The sequence below is a fragment of the Trachurus japonicus genome, chromosome 12, assembly GCF_045865225.1.
Source record: "Trachurus japonicus isolate A0001 chromosome 12, Traja_1.0".
Classification (NCBI taxonomy): Eukaryota; Metazoa; Chordata; class Actinopteri; order Carangiformes; family Carangidae; genus Trachurus; species Trachurus japonicus.
The window spans coordinates 13,200,725-13,228,628 of record NC_140918.1 but is presented as its reverse complement, the minus strand read 5'-3'; the positions used below and the strand labels follow the sequence as shown (position 1 = coordinate 13,228,628).

Here is a 27,904-nt window from a genome sequence, read left to right as displayed (position 1 = left end):
TTTTTTTTTACCCCCAGTCAAGCCTAACACCACATAAACTAACGTAACGGCACGCACGCTCCTTCCACTTGTATCATTAATGCGATGCGGTCTATTTTTACCCAAACAAAAGAGAGACGCAGCGATGGAAACGCATGACAACAATGTCCCGAGCAATGCCCAATTGCCCCATTGTGCGCCTTGAAAGACAGACACGTGCACCACAACATAGATAAGGAGGAGAGGGAGAGAGAAAAGAGGGGAGGGCAATGGTGTGTGTGCGCGCGCGCGCGTGTGTGTGTGTGTGTGTTCGTATGGATAGCCACGGGGGGATATAGGAGCAGCACGCACACGCCTCCAGCCTATTTAGAGAAACTCCCCCTTTCAGCACCCTGGACAGAGGCAGCGCTGACCGCCGGGCGGCTACTTTTTAGTTGTTGAGGTGAAGTCGCCGGAGCTCACAGTCTCTCAGTCCGGGTCAGCTGACACACACAGCTTAATGGTCAGACACTTTTCCTCTGCCGCCCGCCACACGTCTCCCACCTCATCTCGAGCTTATCAACGCGGACTCAAAGAGCAACTTGATGAATATTCAAAGTTTCCGTCCTCGGCGCTTGACGACAGGAGAAAGGTCGACGGAGGCGCCTTTTCACCTTTTCTTCCGAACAGAGATCAAGTCACTCTCCAGAGGATAACGCGACAGGAAAGTGCGAAACGCTTTGAATCCAGAGTGCAAACTCAGTAGATAGCAGTCTTTTTTTTCTTTCTTTTTCTTTTTTAACTTTTCATAAATCACAGACGTGCGCATTTCGGCGCAGTTTTCTCAGTTGGGACATCGGAACATCTTCCAAAAAGAAAAAAATGTTGCTCGAACACCCGGGGTCAAGTTGTCAAAACACCGGAAATTTCTCTCGGTACAGTTCAGGCCAAGGTAAGAACCAGTTTAACTAATTTTACTGTGCTTTATCTTTTTTTTTTTTTTTCCTTCGCGGGGACAGCACTGAGTTTTAATTGATGTCCTGGGGTCCGTGAACGGCTCACAATTAGGCGTGAAATAGAGGATAACGCGGCGCAGCAGGACGGCAGGTGGCTCGTGTTCTGCTGAGTGGACTCTGACAGGCGTGAAACGGACGCTGTGAGCAGTTTGTGTTTTATTGTGGAAAAAGCTTCCACATATGATCTGATGTTTGAGAAGCTGCACAGACACGCGTTTAGAGGTGCGGATTTAAAAAAAAAAAAAAAAAAGTTGCAGAAGGTCCATCTGTATCATCCCAACACAGGCTGTGGTGTGTAGCCTATCCTATCCTATACTATACAGACTGTTTTAGGGGGCCGCTGCGTGTGGGAGACGTTATGAATCTGTAATGAGCCTTCATTGTTGGAGAGTCACACCAACAGATGTTATGCGCGTGCTGTCATTTCACACCACCGCCTGCATGCGGTTGTCACGGGAGCGACAGAGACAGAGACAGAGGGAGAGATGGAGAGCAGCGACCGGACACACTGCAGCGACAGCAGAGCAGCCTCTCTGCGGCTCCACGACAGACTGGCAGCCAGCAGCAGCTCCCAGCCGCTGGCCCACTAGGCTCAACAGGTGTCACATTCCTGCCCTGACAGGTGGGACACCGGAGGCTGCCAGTAAAGGTGGTAATGGAGTCTGAGATAGTGGTCCCATTCATCGCTTATTGATTATTGATTAGTAAAAAAAATATTTAGTGGCATCCATAGAGAGGGAGATTGCAAGTTTGATATGTTTTTCTATAATAGAAGCAGAATAATATATTTAAATTTAATTTAATTATATTATTATTTACGTAAATAAATTTGAAAAATATAAACCTCAAATGGAAAAAGTGTGTGTGCTTTCTCTAACTGACTGACCATTACCCTGATGGCCTTTTTATCGCTTTGTTGTCGCATTACAGTTGGGGCCTCCTCACCCCCTTCAAAAGTAAAAGCGATCAATACGACATAAAAATTATTACAAAGCTGAAAAGTAACAGAGGGCACCCATGAACCCCGCGCGGCTCTCTCCAAAACGCCTTTCATATACTGCTGAAACGCAGGCAAATAGGACATTGATTTTAGATTCATCAGCGGCCCCGGTGGCTGTGGCACTACCCGTGATTTCCCCAGGCGCTCTTTTGTGCCAAAGATCAGTGTCAATAAAATTCATTGGGGTGTTGGCCCGATCAACATGTTATTGAACAGCCAATCTCTCCCCTAAATAAACACTTGTCTTTGAGCACTCAACACACACACGAGATGCATGCATGCGTGCGAGAGTGTTGTGTGTGTTCTGTGTCTATATACTGTATATACGATGTTTAAAATCACTTATTTCAAATCTGATCAGATACAAGGCCTTTAAAGGAACACTATATTAAATATATTAAATGCTTTTATGTTTCTTAGTACAACTAACATGAATTATAGGCAAATAACAATAACAACAATAATACGATGTCAAAGTTATTGTAGTTTCTGTTATGCAAATAAAATACTTGCACTTATTTGTAAAATAGAGCAGTTATGTAAGGAGGAAGGAGGAATTAAAGTGTCACTGCTTTACAAAATAAGAGTCCCAGGCGAGGATCTTATCAAGACTGTAGTGTTTCCTCAGGGCCCAGTTCTGGTTCTTTGACGCGTGGCAGTCCTGAAATCTGAATTAAAAATGGATTTTCTATGGCAGATCCTCTCGGGAAACCACTTTCGGTCAATTTACATAATAAACTACTAACATCTGGTGTCCAGTCTTATGGGTGTTTTCTCTGAGGCTGTAGATATACAGTTTTTGTTGTTCCCACCAGTCTCATTTCCACATGGCAGGGATCTTTATCATCTGCCTGAGAGTGTTTTGCCTATAGCCTATACATGATTTGTTGGGCATCTTGCTATAGACAGTTACAGTCGAAAAACAAAAAGAGTAACACAATTACCTGTATATCTCTCACACAATGTTTTTCTCCCATCTTTCTGTAAAAGGCCATCCAAAAATGTAACCTAAATGGTGGGAATAAACTATTATAGGGTGATGTCAGTTCAGAGTTGGAGAAAAGTGAATAATTGGAAGTCAGATTCTAAACTTTTCCTTTCCATCCCTGCTGTGCTGTCTTCTTGTATAAAAAGTAATGGGCCATAACACTGTAACGAGTCTCTGAGTAACGTTACCACCCAGTGCTAAAACTCTATTGGCTTCTCCCCCCTCTCTCTCCCACCTCCTGTTTATTCTCCTTCCGGGTAAGGTGCTCGGTAGGTGATGTTAATCTATCTCCTCCGTCGCCCGGGTAACGGTGCAGCGTAATCCTGCTCAGGCTCCAACACAGTGAAGCATATAAAAAAAGCAAACTCCACCACCGCACATCCAGCGGTTTATCTTGCCTTTTTTATTATTATTATACAAAATTATATTTCGGTGGCTCGTATGACAGATTTTTTACAGTACGGATAGAAAACAGACGAGGCAATTCTTGCGTTAATGTGGGCGTAAAAAATCATGAGCAATGGATGGACACGGTGAGCGCAACTCTCCAAAAGAGGCACAAAATAACGCGGAGATGCTCCTGGCTTTGCTGTCGCACAGTGAAGAGCTACGGAAAGGTAACAACACGATCCAGGATAGAGTCTGTTATTCGTTTTCACATTATGAGTTTATATAACATTTGATCATAACCTACATATTGGATTTAGGCGTTTCAAAATAGGCCTCTAAGTCTTGGCTTTTGACTAATTGTAATGTGTTGATTATCTCACTATTCAATAATAATAACTTGTTCATTATACATGTAGACTATACAGCTACAGTATGCAGTCAGGTTGATTTTGGGATACTGTCCTGCTCCGCGGATCAGTCTTACAGCAGCTGAGGCAGAGGACATGTGCCATGTTGCTTGTTTCAGATCTCGGCAGTGTGTCCTTTCAGGCATCAAGCCTTAATATTTCATTCCTAATAATCGATCGAATTTTGATACATTTCGATATATAGTGCACAGTTACTGAGGACACATTTGGCTTAGCTCCCTTGTGCCGTCGTTTTAAACCGGATTTCGTATGTTTTGGCTCTGACACAAACCACATGTGAAGCAAAAGTTGTTGGGGTTTTTTTTGTATCATTTCGTTATGGTTGTATGTCTGTGATCAATATACTTACGCCTCATCTTTTATTTACCATTGATCACATAATGAACAGTTATGAGGAGGCCGATGGAGTAAGAGGCTCCAGGAAATTCAGGATTGGGCATATTTTTTGCAAACATGTATAATCTTAATGCTCCAGGTGCATGGGCCCTGTAAAGATGAGCAAATTGCTCGGACACCTTGTTGGTTTGTACCGTGAGACCACAGGCCGCAGCTCTCTAGTTTTACAGCGGCGCGTTGAATTAATGATGACCTGGATACACCTGTTCCTGACGTGGCTCCCACCGCACTTGTGCAGGGCTTGCATGGTGATGCCACAAGAAATGGTTCGTTAATGTTTCATGAATTGTCCGCAGCAGAACAATAGGAACGCGATTCCTTGCACGGATAGAATATGAAGTGGTTGAGCGTCTTTTAATTAGTAATAAAGAGGCTTGATACGGTCTTACGTAGGCTATGTATGTGGCATCTCAGTTTGTCCTCATTCTTATTTTGGCTGTTTTGTTTTGTAGCCTATAAAAATGTCTGAGTCCTTGCTTATTTTGTAATGATATCTAAAATATTGTATCATAAGCAGATGACCCTACAGTGTAGGCTTCCATCACTTGAGTTCTCGCTTCTTCTTTGTTTTGTTTTTTTGATGAAGGATTTTTCTGTAAAAAAGTGTTTTTACTGAACACATGTGTAAATGACATTCATTTCGTTCAAAGCAGGTCTGAATATCATGTTTATTTCTAATTATTCCATTACAGCTTTTTTTCTGTTTCGTCACTTGAATTATGAAATGTGAATGATGTAATGATCTTCTCTTCAATTAGACAGGTTGGCCTTGATATAATAAGGCTTCATTCAGATTAATGCGGTGGTTAGAGGCTTGTGATCTAATGTCCAGCTTCTGAAAAAGTTAAAATGTAAAATTAAATAATCTATATATTTTAACAGCTATATCCATGTTTATGGTGTTTATTATGTTATGCACCCGGACGTGTTTATTTTTTTTTAGGTTTTTGTGGAATATTGGATATTTTTATTCTTTTCTTCCCCTTTTTGTTTGTTTCTTTCTATTTGTTTTTTTTTTAAATCTTCTTACAGAGTGGCAGATCCATTGCCTGATACTGGACAAGTCTAATTATCAATTTTCTTACAAATCCTCTTTTTCACCCAAAAATGTCACCTGGGTTAGTGAAACAAAAATAGTAATGATTTAGTGATGAGGGTGGAAAAGAACATGGTGCTATTTTATTTAGGCCTAATACGCGTAATTATAATTTGCTGTCAAAGTGAAAATTTTGTAGGGTTATTTTTTTTTCTAGTTTGCACATTATATATTATATATATTAAGAAAGAAAATAGCTACAAATAACCAAATGTTCAAATATTAAAACAAACAAACAACAAACAATGTGGATAAAATGGCGGAATATATATTCAGTTGAAGTTTAATATCTCCTGCCATTACGCACGTGGCTCAGTAGGCTATACTCTGCTTATCTTCTTTTTTATTATCAATAAAACAACTGTTTCTTAATTGATATGCTTGCATAATTGAACAGGTGGCACAATTAACATAATGATTTGAGGTGTGCTGCCACTGACCACAGGAACTATAGGCTCAGCTGTCATCTCGCATGTGTCGGTGCTATAATTCCTCCTCGTGTTTCCTACACACTCAACTGACTGAACTGCTGTTTCCGTCTTGTCTCCTGCAGAAATCCCCGTGTGCGCGGGCTGCAGTCAACACATCGTGGACCGCTTCATCCTCAAAGTGCTGGATCGCCACTGGCACAGCAAGTGCCTGAAATGCAGCGACTGCCAGGCTCAGCTGGCGGAGAAGTGCTTCAGCCGGGGCGACAGCGTTTACTGCAAAGAGGATTTCTTCAAGTGAGTAGGCTACATGTATTATTATTATCATGTTTTTGTTTTTTTTGGTTCATTTATTTTTATTAAACAAATATCTAAGTTGTTCAATTATATTTAATGGTATCGAAAAGTTTATTGATGGCGACCTTCTCTTTGTCCAAAAGGAGATTCGGGACCAAATGCGCAGCGTGTCAGCAGGGCATACCGCCCACACAGGTGGTGAGGAGGGCGCAGGACTTCGTCTACCACCTGCACTGTTTTGCCTGCATCGTGTGCAAGAGGCAACTGGCCACAGGTGACGAGTACTACCTGATGGAGGACAGCAGGCTGGTCTGTAAGGCCGACTACGAGACCGCCAAACAGAGAGGTGAGCTGCGACCTATATTGCGCACTATTTTACGCAGGAAAAAAACAAACAAACGAATAAATAAAAACACAAGTCCGCCACTGCTGGTGGTTGCGTCAGGTTATATGATGCGTATAGTGTGTCAAGCTGGTTTTAATCACTGCGAATCTGACGTGACAATGAGGTCACCCATAAACTCTGACCCACCTGCGCTAATTGCATCGTGGCCCGCAACCCAATCGATAAGAAACAGTGGAGGCCCGGAGGCTTACACTTGCACTTTGCACTTGAAGGAATCAGATTTCAATAAGCAGCCTTATTATTGTAGGTGTGCGTGTGTGTGTGCGTGTGTGTGTGTGTGTGTGTGTGTGTGTGTGTGTGTGTGTGTGTGTGTGTGTGTGTGTGTGTGTGTGTGTGTGTGTGTGTGTGTGTTTAAATGAAGATGTGCAGTGCAAACAGTCTCTGTATGTCCAGTTGCCCTTATTATTTATTTACAACGGCCTATATATCCTAATGTCTATTTATATTATAGATGCTGGAACTGTTGGCTATAACTATTTTTGTATTAAATTTTTCTTTTTCTTCTTTTTTCGAAATGCTTCAAAATTGACATTTATACAGTAGATGTGAGTTGAGACATCGTTATCCACTTTAATTCATGTGTATTAGTGAGCTGTAATCGAGTGTGAACATGCCATGCAGAGAAGGTGTCCATATGAGGACTACAGTATGACTCTAAAACAGTTGCCAGTCAGATGTGTAATAAAATCAAATTTTACTTCAAATAAGACACAAAACTGAAATCCATCTGAACAATAATACTGATGCTGTTCTTAGTAATGGTATCACTGTTACAATTTGTTATCAGTAATGTATTTTTTAAAGGACACTATACAAATATTATATAGTTATTATTTCCCATGGAGATAATGTTTTAATTATAATACAGTTTGTAAAAATATATGATAATAAAATAAAATAAAATAAAAACATATGCTGGACCCATTTACAGTATATTATGGTAAAATTTGGCCATTTTGTATTCCTTGACAGGAGACAGAGAACATTTATACTGATTTGTACAACTGGGCTGATTATTGCTATAGATAGACAATATATTGTTTTGAGATAGTTGATTTGTAGTGTTGCTGTCATTAAATATAAACAGATGATAGCTTTTCAGATTTACACCAGGCTCTGATGGCCAAACACATTTTCATTAGATTGCTTGTTTCATATCAACAGTATAGCAACTGCACATTAAGTTCAGTGAAAACCCGAGCAGCAGCAGCAGCAGCAGCAGCAGCAGCCTGTGGTCCTCACGGGACAGACCGGCCATGGTCAAGTTTTATCTCCCCATCTGTTTGTGTGAATTTACTGCCCGACACCAAGCTGCTGATTTATGCAACGAGTTAACGCAAGTTTTCGCAAAAAACACACACGTTTATTTTACTAATGAGAGGGTGCAATTACTTGGGCGGCATCCATTTGGATGATGGTTTTTGTATTTTGCTGTGCTGGCCAACAGACCTGCAGACATGATGCAATTAATGCATAGAATGCCAGATTTTTGTTTATAGGCAGAAGAGAATTTATCCATTCATGTTAAATCAGAAAGTTGTATATTAAAGAAGCTACCAGTTGCTGTGGAAGTGTTTCTATAAAATATTTTTTTATGTTCACTTACTGAATACACACACTCTTCATATTTATCATAAATAGCCATTTCATTATGTATTAGAGACAACAATTGCTGCATGCTTTCTTTATCTATTCATGACAACAAGAAAATGTGGCAGGTTTGAGTCCACATATTAACAGCACTGACTTGCATCGTGTGTGGTCTGTTCAATTTTCAGAAGCAGACTCGACTGCAAAAAGGCCACGGACAACCATCACTGCTAAACAGCTGGAAACGCTGAAGAACGCCTACAATAACTCTCCTAAGCCTGCCCGCCATGTTCGAGAGCAGCTATCGTCAGAGACGGGCCTGGATATGCGGGTTGTGCAGGTAAAGTGTATTATTATCCATTAAGGGCTATTCCATTAGTGTCCTGACTTCATTATGGAGAGACAATTGTGGATGAACTGGCACAGGCCTAACTGTACGATCAAGTGTGTGAGTGCCGTTTGTGTATGTGTGTGTGTTGGGGGGGGATTTACGGCTGGATTGAGTAGAATGAAGTCCACATGAAAGTCAGCATGGCTTAAGTGCGAGCTCGTTAACAATGCTAAAAGGGCCCCTCGCATATTGTCTGCTGCTGAGGAGCCTCACACTGGGTGCTAGGTGGTGGTCATATATATTGTTTTATTTGCAAGGACAAAAGTAGAGAGGGAAGCCACTAAAATGCTCCTCATTATTCAGTGAAAGGGAAGGGGTGACGGGGGGCTTCACTCAGGGCGGAATATCATTAAGGAGAATGTAAAACTCCCTTTTTGTGCCTGCAAATGGAGTGGATTTATGTTTTTGTGTGCAAAATAAAAATGGATAAGACGTGGGGGCCCTTCATTCATCCTGTATCAGATGTCATAAACATTTACAGGAAGTGAGATTTTCAGATTAAAATTTAGACCCAACGCCGGCCGGGTGTGTGTTCAATGTTTTCCGAGGTGCATGCAAAAATTTATAGATCCGATCAGACGCGGAGATATTTTAATAATTCAAGTCGGTGGCACGCTAACCTGTCTGCTCCCCGAGGGTGAGGACAACTTGTAGCTGTCGTGAAGTTAATTAAATGCGTGATAAATCTGGCGCGGGAGACGCTGGTCTCAGGATTACTGCTCGGTGTCACAGTTTTAGTCCCTCGCTTGGACTCGTCAAGGCGCGAAGTGGTGTCCAGACAGTCCTTGAAAATTAATCTAGTTTTAATGCTTAAAGGGATAATATGTGCATCAAGGAAAGAGGACTGGTTTATAGTAGAGGAATGATGACTAAAAAACACTGTAGCATATTTGTATAGGCATGTATGGTCCTCAAGACAGTTAATGTCAATGAAATTGTGTTGGAAAGTATTTGTTTTATTTTACAAAATGAATAAATTGAGGGTATAGTTTTTGCTCAGATTGCTCTCATGAAAATGTTATACTTTGTTCTTAGTCAGGTGTATTTCTATTAAGTCACCAGAGGCATGTCCAAATAAGGAATCCTATCTTTTCCTTCCAGGTCTGGTTTCAGAATAGACGAGCTAAAGAGAAAAGGCTGAAGAAAGACGCAGGGCGACAGAGGTGGGGCCAGTACTTCCGCAACATGAAGCGGTCGCGGGGAAGCTCCAAGTCTGACAAGGACAGCATCCAGGAGGAAGGCATGGACAGTGACGCAGAGGTGTCCTTCACAGGTAAGGCGTAATAATCACCTCAAATAATAATATTCATGTTAGCTTTGCTTTAGTCTGTGTGCCAGTGAGCCGTGGCAGTGACAGTGAGCCGCAGAGCTCGGGGATACCAGAGCCCTGAAACCGAAGCAGCCGTCATTAATGTGATTATTTACACCTTTGTTCTCCAGTCTGTGACATGCCAAAATGTCTCCCATGAAAAACAAGCTGAAAAGCACAGGTGTAATAAATAACATCACATACTATTCCATTTAGATGTCAGTGCCGTGTGAGGTGCATGCTGGCTCACCGTCATGTCTTACTGGGGAAGCAATAAGATGTGCTGAATTTGTTCATCAGATTGAGACGATACATTTCTAACAGATGTCATAACAAGGACTTAACAAGGTTCAAAATGCAGCAATGTCTTGCATAGTTTGTGATGTCTAGAGACTTAGAATTTATTCGTCCAAGAAGGGAAATTTGTTTCCACTCGACTGTATTTACATAAAGGATATCATACAAACAAAAAACACAGAGCAGCAAAACAGAATATCACACATTTAGCACAAAAAAGCAGACATAACACAAATAATGTATGGCACAAACATTGTCTGTGGTGACGGACAAGAAAGAGGAGGAGTCTGATACAAACTGTTGTAAAAACTTACAGGTCTAACTTTTGTCTCCTTGTCCTTTGTCGCACAGATGAACCGCCCATGTCCGACCTGGGCCACACCAACGGCATCTACAGCAGCCTGAGCGAGTCCTCTCCGGCCATGGGGGGACGCCAGGGGGGCAACAACCACGGCTCCTTCCCCCTGGAGCACAGCGTCCTGCCCTCTCAAGACCAGTTCCACGACATCCGCTCCAACAGCCCCTACGGCCTTCCCCAGTCGCCCGGCTCGCTCCAGACGCTACCCAGACACCAGCCTCTCATCTCCAGCCTGGTCTACCCCGACTCGGGCCTCTCCATCATGACCCAGGGCAGCGGGCCCGGGATCAATCCCGCGGTGAGGGTCTCCATGGCGGCAGGCAACGGCCCCAGCTCGGACCTCTCCACAGGCAGCAGCGGAGGATACCCAGACTTTCCCGCCAGTCCTGCCTCCTGGTTAGATGAAGTGGACCATGGGCAGTTTTGATTGGTCAGACATTTAAAAAAAAAAAAAACATAAAACACTGGACATTTTTTCTTTCTCTTTTTTGGTTTTTCTGTATCTTCTGTTGGATTTTAGGGACTGGACAGTGACTATGTAAAAGGACTATAGACCTTCTACCCTTTGCTTGGATCTCACAGATATCTGATTAACGGGTAGATCAATACCTGTGATCTGGACTGAAGGTGGGGAGGAGAAGGCCCTTCCTTAAAAGCACTTGGCCTAAGAGTTGTCCTTCACGAAAAAAAACTGTATGTACTGTAAAGCAAGAAATCTGTCAAAAACGTTTCAGTTTTCAGAAACCACTATAAGCTTTTTCAGAACAATGTACAGACAGACGCAGGAAGTTAAGACATCAATCATTTGGATTTTCTCAGACTCCTCCTCTTTATTTTCATCTACGCCCCCCACTGCTATCTGTTTTCTACGGTGTGTTCAGGTGCAGAATTCAGTTCAACTATCAGAGTCTTTAAAATGTCTGGTTGTTGCCAAATGTCTACATATATAGATATATATATATAATGGTTTATCATTGTGGAAGACTTTATTTTTATATAAACCCCTTCTTGGACATGAATAAGAACCCAGATATGAGGACTTTGTACATTCTTAAACAGGCATATAGGCAAAAATGTAGATGTTGTCTTAAACGGTACCTAGGGGTCCAATTACTTCTATGCATTTGTGTGTTCTCAGATGTATCTTGTTCGTTTTGTTCTACTGAAAACAACCCCCCGAGGCAGAACTGCTACAGCGCTTGGGGGTCTGATGTATATGTTTGTTTATGTGGAAAATGTTTTATGTCTTATTTATTCCTTCTGGTAATGATAATGATGATGATTCCTGAGTAAATGACAGGACTTTAATAAATTTGTCACCTAAATCAAAGTTGGAGTTCTATCCTTTTTTGGCCGGACTACAAAATCGTGCATCATACATGACAAATTAAGTAATGAGCATCCTTAAAAATTGTTGTGTGCAGTGTTTATAGAAGATGGGACTCATGCATTAGATCATATATGATAATAAAGTCTTGGATATATTTTAAGTAAATTGTCCAATTTGGAAATATCTTGTCAAAGCCAAGAAACCTGAGCCAACAAACCCGGCAGAGTCACACGCTGCATTTATCTTACATCTGACATGCAGCATCTATACCCTACATCTATCTTGCACATCTATAGCATAACATAGGGGCTGGTAGTGAAACCAGAGTTCTGCCTGTGTCTGCAAATTGAGTCTCTGGCTAACTACCAACACTGTATCAGGGGTTCAACAGCTCTTTAGTGGAGAAATTTGATGCAGACAGAGAGTCAACTCATCAATTCAGAGATTACTGGGTCTTGTTTGTCCAAACGCTGCCATGGGAAAGGAATCTCCAATCCATTAGCTGAGAAGGGATCAAGTGCCCCTTGTGAATTTCCTCATTTGTTTAGTTATTCAAAGTCAGGTTCAATTAAATAGATTAAACTGTAAAATGTGTGTGCGAGTGCGTGCATGTGTGTGAAAATGCATGTTTACGTACTTGGTTCTCAGATGACTTGTAATATGAGACACAGCCTTTAAGTTTTCTGCTGTACCTTACATCACTGGGCACATTTTAAACCCTGTGCTTTTTTGTGATATTCATTCATTCATTTATTTGTTTGTTTGCTGTGAAGGGTTTTTTCGAAGCTGGCCTCAACTCAATATTTCAATTTTAACTGAATCATCCTGAATAATATTGATTACTATTATTTTAGGAGAAACAACAGTTATTATAAATATTTATTCAAACACAGTAAGCATTGCATTCTAATATAATTATTTGAACTTTATACATAACATTTATTACATTTCTGGTCAATAAAAACTCCCCTTGACTCGTCCTTATACGTATAACTGCAGTCATCTTTTATATACAAAACAGATCAATAAAAAAAGTAATGAATAAATGAATGTGGATAAAACTAACAAACAAAGTTAAAAATAGCTCTAGAGAGTCCAACTTTGAACTGCATAATTATTTTTATAATTATTTTCAATATAATTTGGTTACAGTATTTTTTTTAGCAAAGTATCCAAAAATATTGTGGCATGCTTTTAGACCCCACTGAGGGAGTGTGTCTGCACAATTTCGCCACTTTGTGTTTGTGAATGTGTGCGTCTGTTGAGCTTGTGCAGATGTGTTACTGTAGGTAAGACATACATTAAGGTGATAGTCAGCTGTCCTCAAACTAACCTCAAACTTCCTCCACCATTAATGGCGTCCGGCGCAGCTCCTCAGTTTCCCTGAACAAGAAAAGGAACAGCAGACAGGATATTCAGCTGAATCCTTCCACCTGACTGACAGGTATCACTGTTGCCTCGGCAAAGCGGCAGCTGTGTAACCTGACCTCGAGGAGTGCTTGGCAAAGACAGGAAGGGGGTGAGAGTGAAGTGTCAAAGGCTGTGTTAATCTCCTACGATACCCAGCTTGGTCAGTTTACTTGCTTGTTTGTATTTGGGGTTAGACAGGCTGATATGTTGCAGACGCAGAACAAACAGGAAGTACTCGGCCTAAATCTAAGCTGCTAATTGTGGTTCAGTTTACTAGAGTTCACCACACACACACACACACTTGTAGTTCTCTAAAAAGAATGTGTTGACCTCATGGCATTTGTGGTCAAACTATTTCTTAACAAATGATCACACTTCCCGTCACCTTCACTTCTCAGCGTTATCATATTGTGTGTCACAGAGCAGGTGTGACATTTTGGTGACCTGAGGATGAACTCCCGAAATAACTGGGATTATCCCACCCCACTCTTCCAGATTGAGTTGGAAATCCACCATTTCTTAGTAAAGAATTAGATTAAGTTGCAATTTGGGAGATGGATTGTATAAGCCAGGCAGAAGGTGGGAAAATGAGTTTACAGCGAGGTGTTAGCAGTATCAACACAAATGCAGGTAGCAGGTAAGACACTGAATGATGGGAAAATAACATGTGACAAATGATATGGTGGGAAAATGGTGTTGAGGGTTTGTGTGCATGTAAGAGCAGCAGGTAGCTAACTGAATCTCATCCTTATCAGACAGAGGCTGACGTGTTAACACTCCTTCCTGACAAAGTTCAAAGCAACAAAAGATGATGATGCTGTGAGCTACTGAAGGTGCAGCCAACAAAAAAAACTCATAGAAAGAAGAATTAAACAAAAGGAAAACAAAGTTCCTGTTTGTGGATTTAATTGAAAATAGCTAGCCAGTTAGCTTAGCATCAAAGTGGGGTATCAGGTATAAAACACAAATTTAAATTGAAAAGCTAAACAATCCTTTTCTATGAAAACCCAGAACAAAACTTTCATCCATTTTACTTTTATGCTGAGCAAGGTGTGTTTGCTTTTATGTTCCCCTGAAATTGAGTTGGCCTTAATGTTCTGGTCATATTTTTGTTTGACACTGTTGGTGGCAGCTTGTTTCCCTCTTCTTTTTCCTAACTCCTGTTTTGTTTTGTTTTTTCATTTTTGTTCTAAAGCACTGGAGTTGCACGTTTATTCATCAACTATACAACATAGAATATTTTGGTATTAACAGGTTTTGGAGGTATCTTTCTCGCCACTGTATAATGGACTGGATACGGCCAAATTGTCAGAACATTTGTGTCATTACTTGTAAAAAATTACGTTTTTAGTTATATATAGCAAATGAATGCAATTTAAATATGTCCTTAAGTATCTTGTAAATTCCAGTCAAAAATCTTCTAACTCTTTTGATTAGTAGAGATATAACCCCATTTACACTGCTTTAAGTTTTTCATAGCATTTATCCATCTTTTTCCAACAGTGTCATACATTAAAAACAGCATCAGAAATGTAAGTAAAATAAAATTTTGACCAGCCCATAAAGTTGGAATTTGTCTAAGCAATAAAATCTACCATGCAGAGTTCACTTTTTTCATTTCAAATGCTCAAATGCTTTAAAAATAGACAGATGTAAATAAAGGTACTTATGCAGAGCCCGCTAATTCTTAATTCATCTAAGAGGTCATATATTTTGAGCAGAAATTGTTTTTTAAGAAATGATGTCATTAATTTTATAGGGTACTTAAATTTCCTAATAAAAACAAAAAAATAATTATGCACCTTCCAAAGTAAACATTGCTGACAGTATAACAATTATAAAATATGAACTCAAAAGGTGTAAATTTTGAAATATGAATTCATACCCCAGTGACTGTTACAGTTGCCTATTGCTTTGCAGTGACTGTTTAACTGTTGCTTTTAACTGTCCTTTCTGTAAAGGACTCTAATCCTGGCAGTGCGCCTGTTGTCTCTCATACACACACACGCGCGCACACACACACACACACGCACACAAGCCCCCCCAGACCTGTGTCAGATGGTGCTGAGTAAATCAGGTCTGACAATAACACCTCCCTTGGGTCCCACACATCACAGCTACAATTCAGACCTAATGGAGCAGCAACAGAGGGGAGAGGCCGCTTGGTGGGCGTGTGCATGCGAGTGAGTGTGTGTGTGTGTGTGTGTGTGTGTGTGTGTGTGTGTGTGTGTGTGTGTGTGTGTGTGTGTGTGTGTGTTCATGTGTGTGTGTGTGTGTGTGTGTGTGTGTGTGTGTGTGTGTGTAGAAATGTATGCATGGATGCATGGTGCTCTTTTTCATTTTGGGACCTCTGGAGGAGGGGATGGAGGAAGGGATTGGCTGCAGGGGAGGGAGGGATTGGAGCACAGTGGATTATCTGTAGCAGAGATCAATCAATTAAGGCAACGTGTTAATGAGCAAGATCCTCCAGTGGTTGGAACTATGTGGCTGTGCAGAGGCAGAGACAGGAAAGGTAAAAATGTTGGGAATAAAGAGAAGGAAAAAGAGTAGCTGCAGATCAATAGAGGATATGATCTGGGTTTTGTGTTTTCAAGAAATTAAGAAATACAAATTTTAAAGTAATGTGTAAGAAAAAATAATAATTTCCATAACTCAAATATATTTGATGCAAATAAAATAATGTATAAATATTGCCATTTTCGAAGCATATTAGTGGAGCGAATAAAAAAAAAAAAAAAAGAAATTCTACACACAGAGCAGAGAGTCGTCATGATGGCTCACATGTATACAGAGGCAAACAAACTGCAAACACAGCATTGACCAGGATACTTTTGTTTATGCCCTAGATTCATGGCAGCAGCGGCATTAAAGCAATCTAACTAATCAACACGGTCATTAGCGTGTGTTTTCACTGACAACTTTAATCAAATCTATCACGGCTCCACCTCTCCATTACCCGCCGGCTGCATAATTATCTCTTCATTTTATTCTTAGACGGGAATGCAATATCTGGTAATCTGTCTGCAATGGTTGACTGAAATGCATTCAGGAACATTCATATTGGGAATGTATGGGCTAATGTTACCACTCAGCTCTTCTTCTTCTGCTGCTGCTGCTGCTGCTGTGTTCGGATGTTTGTCATTTTTTATACAAGCTGCAAAGCACTTCATGCAAGGCATTAACCACTGAGTCAGTACATGAGACACATGCTGATTTTGTTCAAGTTACTCTCTTTTGCTGTCATTATGGCCTGTTTGAGAATAAATTCTGTGGGAAAAGCTGATCTTTGATGTTTAATGTTAAGTATAATTTGGAAAACCTGTAATGCCAAACACAATAAGGAATCAATGTTTACTTATTCTGACCAACATTCAAAAGAAGCGCTCGATTTTTCACAATAGAAAAAAAAAATCTGAAAAGCAAACAGCTCTTTTGCATTTTGATGCCAATTTGATAAATGAGTAAAACGCCTAATTATTGAATCCGGATTTAATTAAATTTCCGTGGATCATCTGGGTAATAGAGTAATCATTTCAGCATTAATTGTTTTTTTAGAGGTTATAAATCTTCCAAGCTACAATTCTGATGGTTTATCACAATCAGCCTGATTGGTAGAATATAACAACAATGAAGTAGCTGCTCGCTCCTAAAAATCTGTGTTTTGTCTGGAAGACATTTCTGATCCTTTGTAAATAGTTATGTACCGATACATATTTCTGCTGCACATTGCCTCTTCATCACTTTTGTCAGGATTCATAACAGCACGTGCTTATAGTTGCCTCACAGTGGGATAATCACCCTTTTTCTCATTAGGAGCCCTGGCTCTGCGAAGGGCCATCTTGGGGCCTTTTGGCATCTATGAGGTGTTAACAGCTCCCCACGGGAGGCTGTCTGGCTCTCACATAACCCTCGACCTCCCCGCCCACCACCAACGCAACACTCACCAAACCACTCAGACTCACAGATGGTCACTACACCAGGAGCCAGCCATCACGCTTTTCAATTATCGCTACACCCGGGGAAGGCCATTGCTCAGCTGTCACCGCTCAGTGACATGGGGGATAGGAGAGGAGCCAGAGAGAGATGGAGGACGCAGAATTCCTGCATCCAAAACTTGGAAAACCTCAAAAGAATAGACTTCAATATATTATGGGGGAAGCAAACGCATCCTTGTTTGCAGCCTCACAGAAACCCAACCAGCTGTTATACGTCTGCCATCAAAGAGGGTCTTCCTGCTCCAGAGTCTCTTCTGATCTCTGGCTCGAGGAGCCGATAAATCACTTAGGATAATTGTTGTTTTTGAAGCCAGTAGTTGAAGTGGCAAAGGAAGGAGAAGCTAGTTGAAGCACTCATGGCTCATATTTGCTGCCAGCTAGAAGACGGAGGAAGGGGCAGGTGGGACACGGAGGGCAAGCCCTGCATGTTTGCTTGTTAGTGCTTTAATTTGAATATTGCTTCACTGAGGGGAGGGGAGGGGAGGGGTGGAGGGGGCGGTGTGGGGTGGGAGTAACTGGACAATTTTGTGGTCTTTGTTTCCAGTCGGTTGATTCCAGACAAAACCTTAAGACTACATTGACAAACTATAATTGATACATCTTTTTTTCAGTACAGCACTACAGTCCCCAAGCCCCACCATATAGACCCTTTTCACAGTGGCCATTCTGACATGTCATTGTGTCTGCCGTCTCACTGGAGAAACTGTGACACACCTAAATTGAATACAATCACAATTAATGTTATTAGGTACACCTGTGTTTATCCTGCAATGACACGTCAAAATGGCAGCTGTGAAAAGGGTCTATAGGTGACAACAGGTATCACTGTGCAAAGCATGCTGGGATACCTGACTGCACGACCCAATGTAATCCCAATGTGAGCGAAGCGGCATCCTGCGATATTGTTGCGTACAGTGGGGCGTACAGCCAGCTTCACTTTATGAAACATACAGTATCATGGTGTAATCTGCAGCAACATATTATGGCAAACTAACCACATATATAGAAACTGAACAAACTAACCAGATATAGTGGTCTATATTGGTTTTCTTAAGGAAAACGTGGATTAACTTCTGATGAACCTAGATGTTGTTTAATCAAAGTCAAAGTCTTTTATTGTCATTCATGACAGGACGAAATGTGTGCCCAGGTCCCAGCTTACCTCAGTGATGTAGAGTCGAACACGTCATTTGACATCTGCTAATCAGAGCCTGGAGATGAGATCATGATTGTGATGGGAAACTGACTAGTCATGTCTTAAACCAGTCGCCGAGTGAAGATGTCTCCATAACATCTGCAGGTTATGCAACTTCTCAGAAAGCAAACAACATTTCTGAATATAACAAACTTCTCCTCCATTGTTATCATACTTCTAACTTTCATAGCAAATCAAATTTGTTTTTTTTTTTACACTTTATAGCTCTGTTAACACTTGAGATTCTTTACTTCACATCCCTGAGGGGGCAGCAGCAAATCACTGAGGCAGGAAGCCTGTAACAGGACACAGTTCTTTTCTCATTAGGCGTAATTAAGCAGGGTGAAATGCATCACATGATAGAACAACGACAGGAGCACAGTTTAGCTCCTGTAAATCTTTTGCAGTGCAGTTCTCGGTAAATTAGTTTTTATTTAATTAGTTAAAGTTTTCAAGAGGTGAAAGTATAATTATATGTTTTGATTCTGTAATTTTAGGATTGTTATGATTTTATAGTCTCATATGTTGTAGAATATTCAAAGTAGCATGTCCATGAGTCCTTTCATCCCATCTATCCTGGGGACTAGTGCCCAGATTTCTATTCCACTGTATTTCCAGCCAAAAGCCTGCTATTTGTCTTTCCCAGAGAGAAGAAGTAATCCCGTTTCAGTCCGAGGGCACCCCAAGGTCGCCACCATCAGTCGCCAACACTCAATCCAGGTTGGAACGTTTGTTCCAGCCCCTCTCTCCCTCAACCCCTTGGTTGTTGTTTTCTTTCCTCTTTTTTTTCATAATTCATGTCAAAGGATCTCTGGAGAGATGAGTGAGGGTGGTGTGTGTTGGGGTAGGAGGGTGGGGGGTGGCGGAGAGGACAAGGGGGTGGAGAGGGCATACACTTAATCCCTGGGTCAAGATGTATTTATTGAAGATTAATAACCGAGCAGCAATCTCATCATGCTCTCGATGATTTTATAATTTGGTTTCTGGGGGTAGGGAGGGCGGGGAAGGATCAGGGACAAAAACAAGAGGGAGCTGCACAACTATTGTTAACACATGGGGCATGGACACACTGCAGTTACTTTCATGTTGTGTTGCTGAGTTTAAATACTGGATATCAAATGGTTCACGCTGTACAGGGTATAACTTACCCTTGTTGTTTGTAGACAAATGCACGTGTACACACATTCATCACCTTGACACATGTTTGACTGAAAACCCAAGTTGTTACCCAACGCTGATGGTCTCATTATTAGCTCTCAGTGTTTTAGGATTTTTACAGGACTTGTATCACTAGTGGACAAGATCGCACAATCTGTACTGTACATGCTGACCACAAATAATCATAAGAGTCGGAGTTGGGAAGAGCCTCATCTTGAGGAGCCATTTAACAGTTATGAGTTTTTGGAGATTGATGTCAATAACTCAGAAGCAGTTTCTTTTTTTCTAAAATCCTTTCTTTAAATGATTCTCTTAATGAAATAGATAAATATTAAAGAGCTTGAATGCTGTTCATTGGTGAAGTGATACTTGTGTTAAACTCTATAGGGGCAGACAGTACTTTCCATATTGTTAAAAGCAGGTATGTGTATGAATATTGCATATGTAGAGTGGCAGCATCCATCTCATTCAGTAAATGGATTTGTTGCACATTAGGTTCAAAGACCATGAGAGAGTGAGACGTTGAGAGAGACACCTTTTGTCACCAAGCAACAGGAAGGGGGAGAAAAAAAAACGGTAAAAAGATAAATTTCAGCTGAGGGTAAAGGATCAGAGTTCAAGGTGCAGTCTCTGATCCAAATTTATTTATACCCCTAATAATAATGAGTGGATTGAATAGATTGTTCGTCCCTGACCTTGGTGATCAGGCAAACCTCACGCCACTATATCAAAGCAGACAGGCAGACATGTCTGCGTGGTGTGACGGCTGCCACGCTCAGCCCAGAGATGGAGGGACGGATGGAGGGATGGCAGGCAGGAGAGTCGGCGGCGGGAGGGAGGTATGTAGAGTAGAAGAGATGGGAGGTGAAGGGGCAGCGCGTTTGCATTTAGTATGAAATGAGGAGCAAAGCTGAAGGATGCGTGAAGGACACTACGGGCAAATGAGTGCTGTTTTTTTTTGTGTTTTTGCATGTGTGTGTATTTGCATACCTCCGTGTGAATGTGTGCGTGCATTTTTATTCGTTTTAAAAGGCCGGGTTGCCTTCAGCTTTATTTCTTTGTACATCTAAACAGAATTACAGACTCTGGTTCATTCTTCATGGTGCAAAGTGACTCTTGTTGAGATAAGGATACGTCATAATGGTTCACAAAAGTGTATGTAAAACCATTTAGCGAATGGTTTTGGTCGAGGTTGAAGTGTAGAAGCTACATCATCCCACTGATTACGACATCAAAACCCCTGTTGAACTTTCTCCTCGCACAAACTGAGTCATCGTCAGGCGAGCGACTCAAAATTCCTCCCTCAGCACATCCCTCCTGAGACAAGACCATCACTCGAATCTCTGAGCATTAGCCATCAAACGGCCATCCCCAGTTACATTAAATGTATTTAGATCTTACAAAGTGCTCCCCCTTGACTCCATCACTTCTTTAAATGACTTAAGAAGCAAAAAAAAAAGGGAAAAAAAGGAGGAGGAGGTGGAGGGGGCGGAGGAGGAGAGGGGAGGTGAACAGGAGGAAAAAAGGAGCTCGGGGATTTACGGTGACTAAATGCCGAGGTCAGGCAGGGTGTGTGGCAGCGGTATTGATCAGTGAGGCATGCAGCGCACACGTGGCCCGAACCCTGACCCTTAAACAGCGAATGAATCTCAATCCAATAGACTGGAGTGTCTGGTACAGCCTACACACACACGCAACAGACACATAAAAGCGCACACACCACACAAATACATATGTACAAATTCACTCGTGGCCTCGCTGCCATTGCTGCTAAACAGCGCGCCGCCTCCTTCCTTCCTCAATCAATATCAGCAGAGCATGATTTCCACATTATAGATTGGGAGTTCCTTAATAAAAGAAAAGGTGTGTGTCTGAGTAAGAGCCCTGATGTTTACATGTGTGTGTAAAGTGGATAATATAGAGAATGAGGAGGTTAAAAGGAGGGGGATATGACTGTATTTCCAGTTGTAGCAGTTTTATTATAAAGCCTTTTCTGATACCAAACCACCCCCACCACTCAAAAACATGATCGGATCGGTATTTTTGAAAATACCTAGGGAAAGATTGTCGTCTTATTTTATTCTTGGATGCTAAAGTTTCTCGGTGTATCGGCCCCAAGAGTGGCCTGTTTCACTCGAGTATGAAAAAACTTTGAGTTGTAGAGACAAGAAAAGGCATCAATGGGTAAAAAAAAGAAGAAAGAAAAATGAAGGAAAAATCTCGAAAGCCCCGACCCACTCAACCTCTAATTACACTAATTGGATTAAGTCCACACAAGGACACATGTATGAGAATTATGGCATAAGCACAGTTGTATAAAGAGATAATAACATGGACGGAGGACAGTGATAAACACACACTGAAATGCTCCTACACCTGCAAACAGTTATGAGCTGCACAAGAGCACACATATATTTGAGGTGATCGGTGACCATTACATTTATGAATTAATAAAAGCTGTAGGCAGAAGAAATAATGACGATGATAACAAATTTGATCATCATTATAACTGGTCATAATTGTCAATTTTTAAACCATAGGTGACTTTCAGCTGAATTTATGAAAAAAATTAATTGATATGATTAAAAGATCACAATGTTTAAATCAGAAACTTAGTGTGTCAACATAACTGGCTGCTTTCTTGCAGATTGTTTTCAAGCTTTCTGTTTTTTCATAAGTTCCTATTTTAGTCCCATGTAATTTATGCCACGTCTTTCTTTTTGCTATGATCACATCATGTATAAAACAAAAGAGAGAGGATTAACTCGTAACATAACGTCATGTTAAACTCTAAGTGCAAAATATGTACATATCATCATGAAATGGCACATATATAATATCTGAGATTGTATGGGATTCCCGGTAACTTGAAATGATCCATAATAAAATATGCTTACTGTAAAAAATAAAATAAAAAAAGGAAGCCATTTTTAATCTTCATATACGATTCTCATGAGGTTTATCGCTGCTGAGATCAGCCTCTGTTTTACATTACTTAGAATATTAGAAATGATTGTGATCAGACCTTTTCAATTCAGTCCCATATGTAGATTGCCTACCTCCACAAGTGCACTGAAAAAATCTCCAAATAAAAAAAAAAAACTGCTTGGATTATTCTAATGTCAATGAAAGGCTTTCCTCTTTATTTAATGCCTCTGCCTACTTTGCATCTCTCAGATCTTGATGCTGACACACATTCACCCTCGACCCTACACAGTACGCGCAGCCATGACACAAACATAAGGCTTTACTAATAATCACTTCTTCTATCTTCTTAACCCACCCAACCGCATACGCGTGCCCATGCACACACGCACATGGACACACGTACACACACACACACATATATATACCTCCAGCTCTGCAACAAACACAAAACCCTTTTACGTAATGAAATTACATAGAGTCATATGTTACACCGTGGACTAGAGTTATGGGTACGTTTTACATAAAATTCACATCGGGGACATTGTCCAGGATGCATGTGTGCATACGGATTTACATTTTAGAGGGTATTAAAGAAATGAGCGGGGTGCAGTAAAATAGGAAGGAAGGGGGAAAAAAATGAAAAAGCGGCCCAATTTCCTGTTCTATCATCTCAAATCCTGGCAGCCATAAATAACCCCAACACACACCCACTTTCTCTCTCGATCACCCTTATAGGCCTACACACACTTACACAGGGGGGGAAAAAAAATCAAAGGCACATCTGTGTGCAGGGTAATTTTCCCCTTCTGTTTTTGACATGCGATATCAAAACTAATTTGTTTTCTGAACCAAATTGTTTGCAAAAAAATTATATTTTGTTTATTTATGCACTTTCTATGCCAGGATCTAATCGATGCTTATGATAAAAGAAATATTTTAAATCTACCAGGCAGACAGCTTCACCAATTGGAACTCACACACTATTCAAACCATGGGCTTTTCACACATTCCCCCTGCTCTCTCTTCATTCATCCAGAGCCCATGATCACCAGGGGGCACGGAGCCACTGTCTCTGGGCCAGGCTAGGCCATCCTTAATCTGACATGGCTCGCCGGATTCCAACAAGCAAATCTCATATTTCTAAACACTGGATTATGCTTTTCTTTTATTACTGCTGGAGCTGGAGGAGAGTTGTGGGGTTAGGGGGTAAGGCCCAACTGATAGGATTACCAGAAAAGCCTGTGGACTTAAATATGAAGGGAGGAATAATAAAAAAAAAATACATATATGTGTTCATTAAGATGATGACTGAATGGAAAACCTGAATAAAAAAGAAGGGCTAAAAATACTTATATATATAAAAAAAAAAGGTAAAAGTAGGTCTGACACAGAATAATAATCCAAGGATAAGCTCAAAAGCAGTTCAACAATGACACACAAGACATTTGCGCAAACACACATGATTACATGTGGCGAGCGGAAACTTACTGTACACACATCTCAACGTAAGCTCCTCAACAAAGAAATGTGCACATCGGTCGAAACCGAAGGAGGGAAAGCAGACAGTACACAAACACAAACACAAACATGCAGATAAACCGCCGCTTGCAAAATGTGGGGCAGATGCTACGAGACTACAGATAACCTTGTCCTGGTGCAGACCTCAGCTATTCCTACACGTGTGTGTAAATTGTCCCCCGTGTTCACACCTTTATGAGGATAATAACACCATCATGCCTCGGCCGTGGCCGCGCGCCGAGAGGAGCAGAGAGGAGAAGCGGAGAGGGAGAGAGACAGAGGTGTCGACCGGAAGATGCAGGGGAAGGGGGTAAAAATGACCTTGCTGGAAATAACAACAGCAACCCTTAATGTGTTGCATTACAAGATATGTGATAAAACACTTTTATGGGGAGGGCTGTAAATGCTGCGGTCTCATCCAACACTGTGCCCACTCAGTGGCCCATTTTGTCTATGTGCATGAGTGTGTGTGTTATGTGTGTAGATGTTTGGGGAGGGGACGGTGTCCAGTGTCCAGATCCAGTGATACTATATAAGTAGAGGGAGAGGGGGGGGGGGGGGGGGGCAGCAGCACTGACTAATTGTCTTTGTTCTCACCTTGGTACAGGTTTCCTCTGCATGAATGAATTAGTTCCCTCCTGCAAACACCTGGATCTACGTGGAGCATCATCACTTTTACGAGCACCTGTCTTCTCTTCTCTTGAGGCTGTTTATCATAATGAGCGTTTCATTTTGCTGCACAGGCACATGACACTTAGATGTTCTTCAAGTTGATTTGAGGAGGTGTTTTTCTTCTCTGTGCCATGTGTGTGTGGGGCTGTTAGAGGAGAGACTTATAGAGTGTGGACTCAGCATTGCCCCCTCATGGATGAGTCACAGCATAACAACACCCTGGTGTATATAAGCTGTTATATAACTAAAATAGAATTTAGAATAAAATACAATTTTACTATTTACTCATCTGGTAGTTATTTCTTTATTACAATATGAATTATTTGGTGCAAAATGCAAGTAAATGGTGAAGAATCACTAGACACAACAGTCAAAACACAAAGATACTCTAATAGTATGAGGACAAGGCAGTGTTTGGGGTTTCTGTTTGAAAAATGACATAAACATTTAAAAAAAGTGCAAATCAATTATCTGTCAGTTGGCTAGTCAATAAACTGATTGGTTGTTAAAGCTCTAAATTAAAAATACAGTTGTTAACGTTTGTGCCTTTGAATTAGAAGCTCTTTGTTAAAAAGTGACATTACGTATCAAAAAGATATATGGCGTTCATATTGTTCTTCTTTCATGTAAGCTCGTCTCCACTGAAAACTGAGCTTTTCTATGCTTTTCCCTCCTTGTCATTTTTAATACATTCTCAACCTTTGAAAATATAATTTCCACCCTGCTCCCTCTGTGTCTCTGCCCTCCTCTGTCTCTGTTTGTTCCTCTCCATCCCTCTCTTTCTGTCACCGTTTCCTTTTTGGCATTCAGCCTCTTACCCGTTTGTGGACCCTGACAGTCCTTCCAGCCCTCATACCCAGGCAGTGTGGATGTTAGGCCAGGACTTATCGATTAGACTATAAATTACCCATGCATCACCTCTCCTCTCCTCATTGTGTGTCTCACAAGCAGTCTGAGACCTTATAGAGAGGAGAGGAGAAGGGTGGGATGGAGAGTAGAGCAGGGAGGGAGAGAGAGAGAGAGTCTCCAGCAAATTGTTAATTAAATACGAATCAATCCTCTGCCATTTATCAGGCCATGCGTCCACCTCACCTTTAAGAGACAAGGGGGGGTAGGAAAGGTGGTGGTGGGGGGGAGGCACAGAGAAAATCAATAAGGCGGACTGAGGGGAGGGATAAGTGTTTAATCCACCAATCAAACTATATCATGGCCATTATAGAGTGACAACTGGACATTATGGGGTGAACGGGGTGCGTTCACGTTTTAGCATAGCATGTTTTAGCCTACTACTGTATGTAGCATTCAGAAAGTGGGCCACTGGATTGTCGCATGTACAAATCAAATGAGCCACCACATATTACAGTGATATGATCACTTTGATGGGCAATTAGTGTGTAATTATGTAACACTTACTATTCCAGTCACACCAAGTTTCTTTCGGCTTTCAAAGTGGTCAGATCAATGTTTGTGCATTGTAACAAAATGTGTTTCCTAATTGCTTTACCATAATCTAAACCCAAACTACAGTAGTAGTCGTGTCTAGCTATAACCTGCCATACTGTAAGCCCTAACCACAACCACAGGAGGAGAAGTTGTCGGATGTCTGCATCGTGAGTTTTTCCACTGGTTTGCAAACATAAGGCAATATTTAGCTTTCCTTCTGCTCAAAGATGGAGGATGTAAGAAGAAAGAAGCCTAAGCTTTACTGTCAGTCTGGCTCTGTCAGTGTTCCATAATATTCTGTCAACATTACCCTGCAAAGGTTTGTGAGGGTTTTATAGAGAATGTAATGCCATGTTTTTGTTTGTTTTTTACTCTTATTATTTGACAAGCACAGATGCCAGATTTAGCCAAAAGTCTAGTTTCCGTCTCTAAAATGAGAAAAAAAAAAAAAAAAACATAAAATTGTGAGGACAACAATCCATCTATCTAAAAAAGAAAACCTCATCAATAGGCTACAACTTGTCAAAATTGGTTAAGACCTAAACAACAATTGATATCAACATTGTTAAAACTGCCATACCAAAGATAAAGTTGATGACACCATGAATCACAAAGCAACACAACACAAGCATGACAACAGGTAGATAAAACGTAGGCTACATTAATGTGTTGTAAGAATGCTATTCTTGTCATTTAACTGTAGTATTGTACATTATTTCACTTTTAAAATATAAAGCACTACATTGCACAGCTAGCTGTACCACAGTTAGATTAGTTCCACAGTGAAAAGACAATTCAACTAACACTGAATTTATATACACACTTTCATCTGTGTGTGTTTGTAATTCATTGCTCATGCGAATTTATTTTCATTAGAAACACAACCCAAATTTATGGTGATAACTGCCTGTGTGTGTGCCTGTGTGTGTGTGTGTGTGTGTGTGTGTGTGTGTGTGTGTGTGTGTGTGTGTGTGTGTGTGTGTGTGTGTGTCTATTCTCAACGACGTGTTAATTATTTCAGTAGTGGCTGACCACAGAGACTCACCCAAAGTCCATAAATCTGCAGAGTCTGAGAATAACAAGAGATCTGACCTCCAGCTGTAAATCTGAGCAGCGTGTTGAAGTTCGCAGAGGCAGGAAAACGATCCTGATAGGAGTTTTAGCACATTTACATTGACTGAATGTCTCACACACTAGGTCATTTTGTTGTTAGACAACAGCCGAGTGATGGCAAGTTGGACGTGGTGATGCAACAGAGACGGATTTTCTCCTGTGTGACCTTTTGGCTCTTCCAACATGAAGATGCACAATGTGACTTTGACTGAACTGAATAAATTAAGTCCAGAATAATGAGCTAATATTCTACTAGCTGTACAATGCAATATAATTTGCACTGAATGCTAACATCAGCATGCCAACATGCCCTCCAAAACAGTGTTAACATGGTGCATTTCTTATCTGAAACGTGGCCTTGATGATGGTGCAGGATAGAAAAGGTATCAGGTCACCTAAATTGTTTCAGTTCACTCTAAAGTGGACATAAATATCTGTATCAAAATTCATGGAAATCCATCCCATAGTTTTCTCTCATACATTTAACTCAAAAACAAAGGTCAACCTCAAGTGGTGCCAGCGGAAAGGTCAGGGGATCAGTGACCTGCAAACATCGGATGGATTAAGTCAAAAGCCCATGTGTTATATATGTGCAAATAAAAACACACAACTTAAAGAAACACTAAGAACATGACCTCAATGCCCTCAGCCACTCATGAGTGAATGAGTTTTCCTAAACTCACGTCATCTTTCAGCAGGCCTTCAATGTGCTGATGTGACATCTTCAGTATCTACACACACCTCTTGTCAAACTCAACATGAGCTATTTGATAACCGCTGTTAACCATGGGCAA

The 27,904-nt window shown here is 41.0% G+C and overlaps 1 protein-coding gene and 1 long non-coding RNA gene across 6 annotated transcripts in view; one reads left to right on the top strand and one right to left on the bottom strand.

Annotated features, from left to right (window-relative positions):
* The first annotated feature begins 335 nt into the window (after positions 1-335).
* lhx3 (LIM homeobox 3) lies at positions 336-11,678 on the top strand. Of its 4 annotated transcripts, none has more exons than XM_085793300.1 (6): positions 336-910; positions 5,826-5,997; positions 6,144-6,343; positions 8,182-8,333; positions 9,486-9,657; positions 10,342-11,678. In XM_085793300.1, the coding sequence occupies exons 1-6, from the start codon at positions 841-843 to the stop codon at positions 10,773-10,775; spliced, it is 1,200 nt and encodes a 399-aa protein (XP_085649426.1). In that variant the 5' UTR covers positions 336-840; the 3' UTR covers positions 10,776-11,678. The 4 variants fall into 4 exon arrangements, with proteins under 4 accessions (XP_085649426.1, XP_085649425.1, XP_085649424.1 ...); XM_085793299.1 differs by having other exon boundaries at positions 338-910; positions 6,141-6,343; XM_085793298.1 differs by lacking the exon at positions 336-910 and adding an exon at positions 3,450-3,579.
* LOC146977235 (uncharacterized) overlaps positions 10,611-27,904 on the bottom strand; it is a 31,331-nt gene continuing 14,037 nt past the window's right edge. The window contains exons 3-4 of one of the 2 annotated variants that reach the window (XR_015037277.1): positions 12,979-13,061; positions 10,611-10,741 (exon numbers count right to left, since the gene is read on the bottom strand). This is a non-coding gene — a long non-coding RNA (uncharacterized LOC146977235). The remainder of the gene's footprint in view (positions 10,742-12,978; positions 13,062-27,904) is intronic. The other variant, XR_015037278.1, reaches the window with a different exon arrangement.

Coding starts and splice junctions, on each gene's coding strand:
- lhx3 (XM_085793297.1), top strand. CDS start 3,483: ATGGATGGACACGGTGAGCGCAACTCTCCAAAAGAGGCACAAAATAAC. Junction 5,998..6,140: donor TGCAAAGAGGATTTCTTCAA/GTGAGTAGGCTA, acceptor TTTGTCCAAAAG/GAGATTCGGGACCAAATGCG. Junction 9,658..10,341: donor CGCAGAGGTGTCCTTCACAG/GTAAGGCGTAAT, acceptor TTTGTCGCACAG/ATGAACCGCCCATGTCCGAC.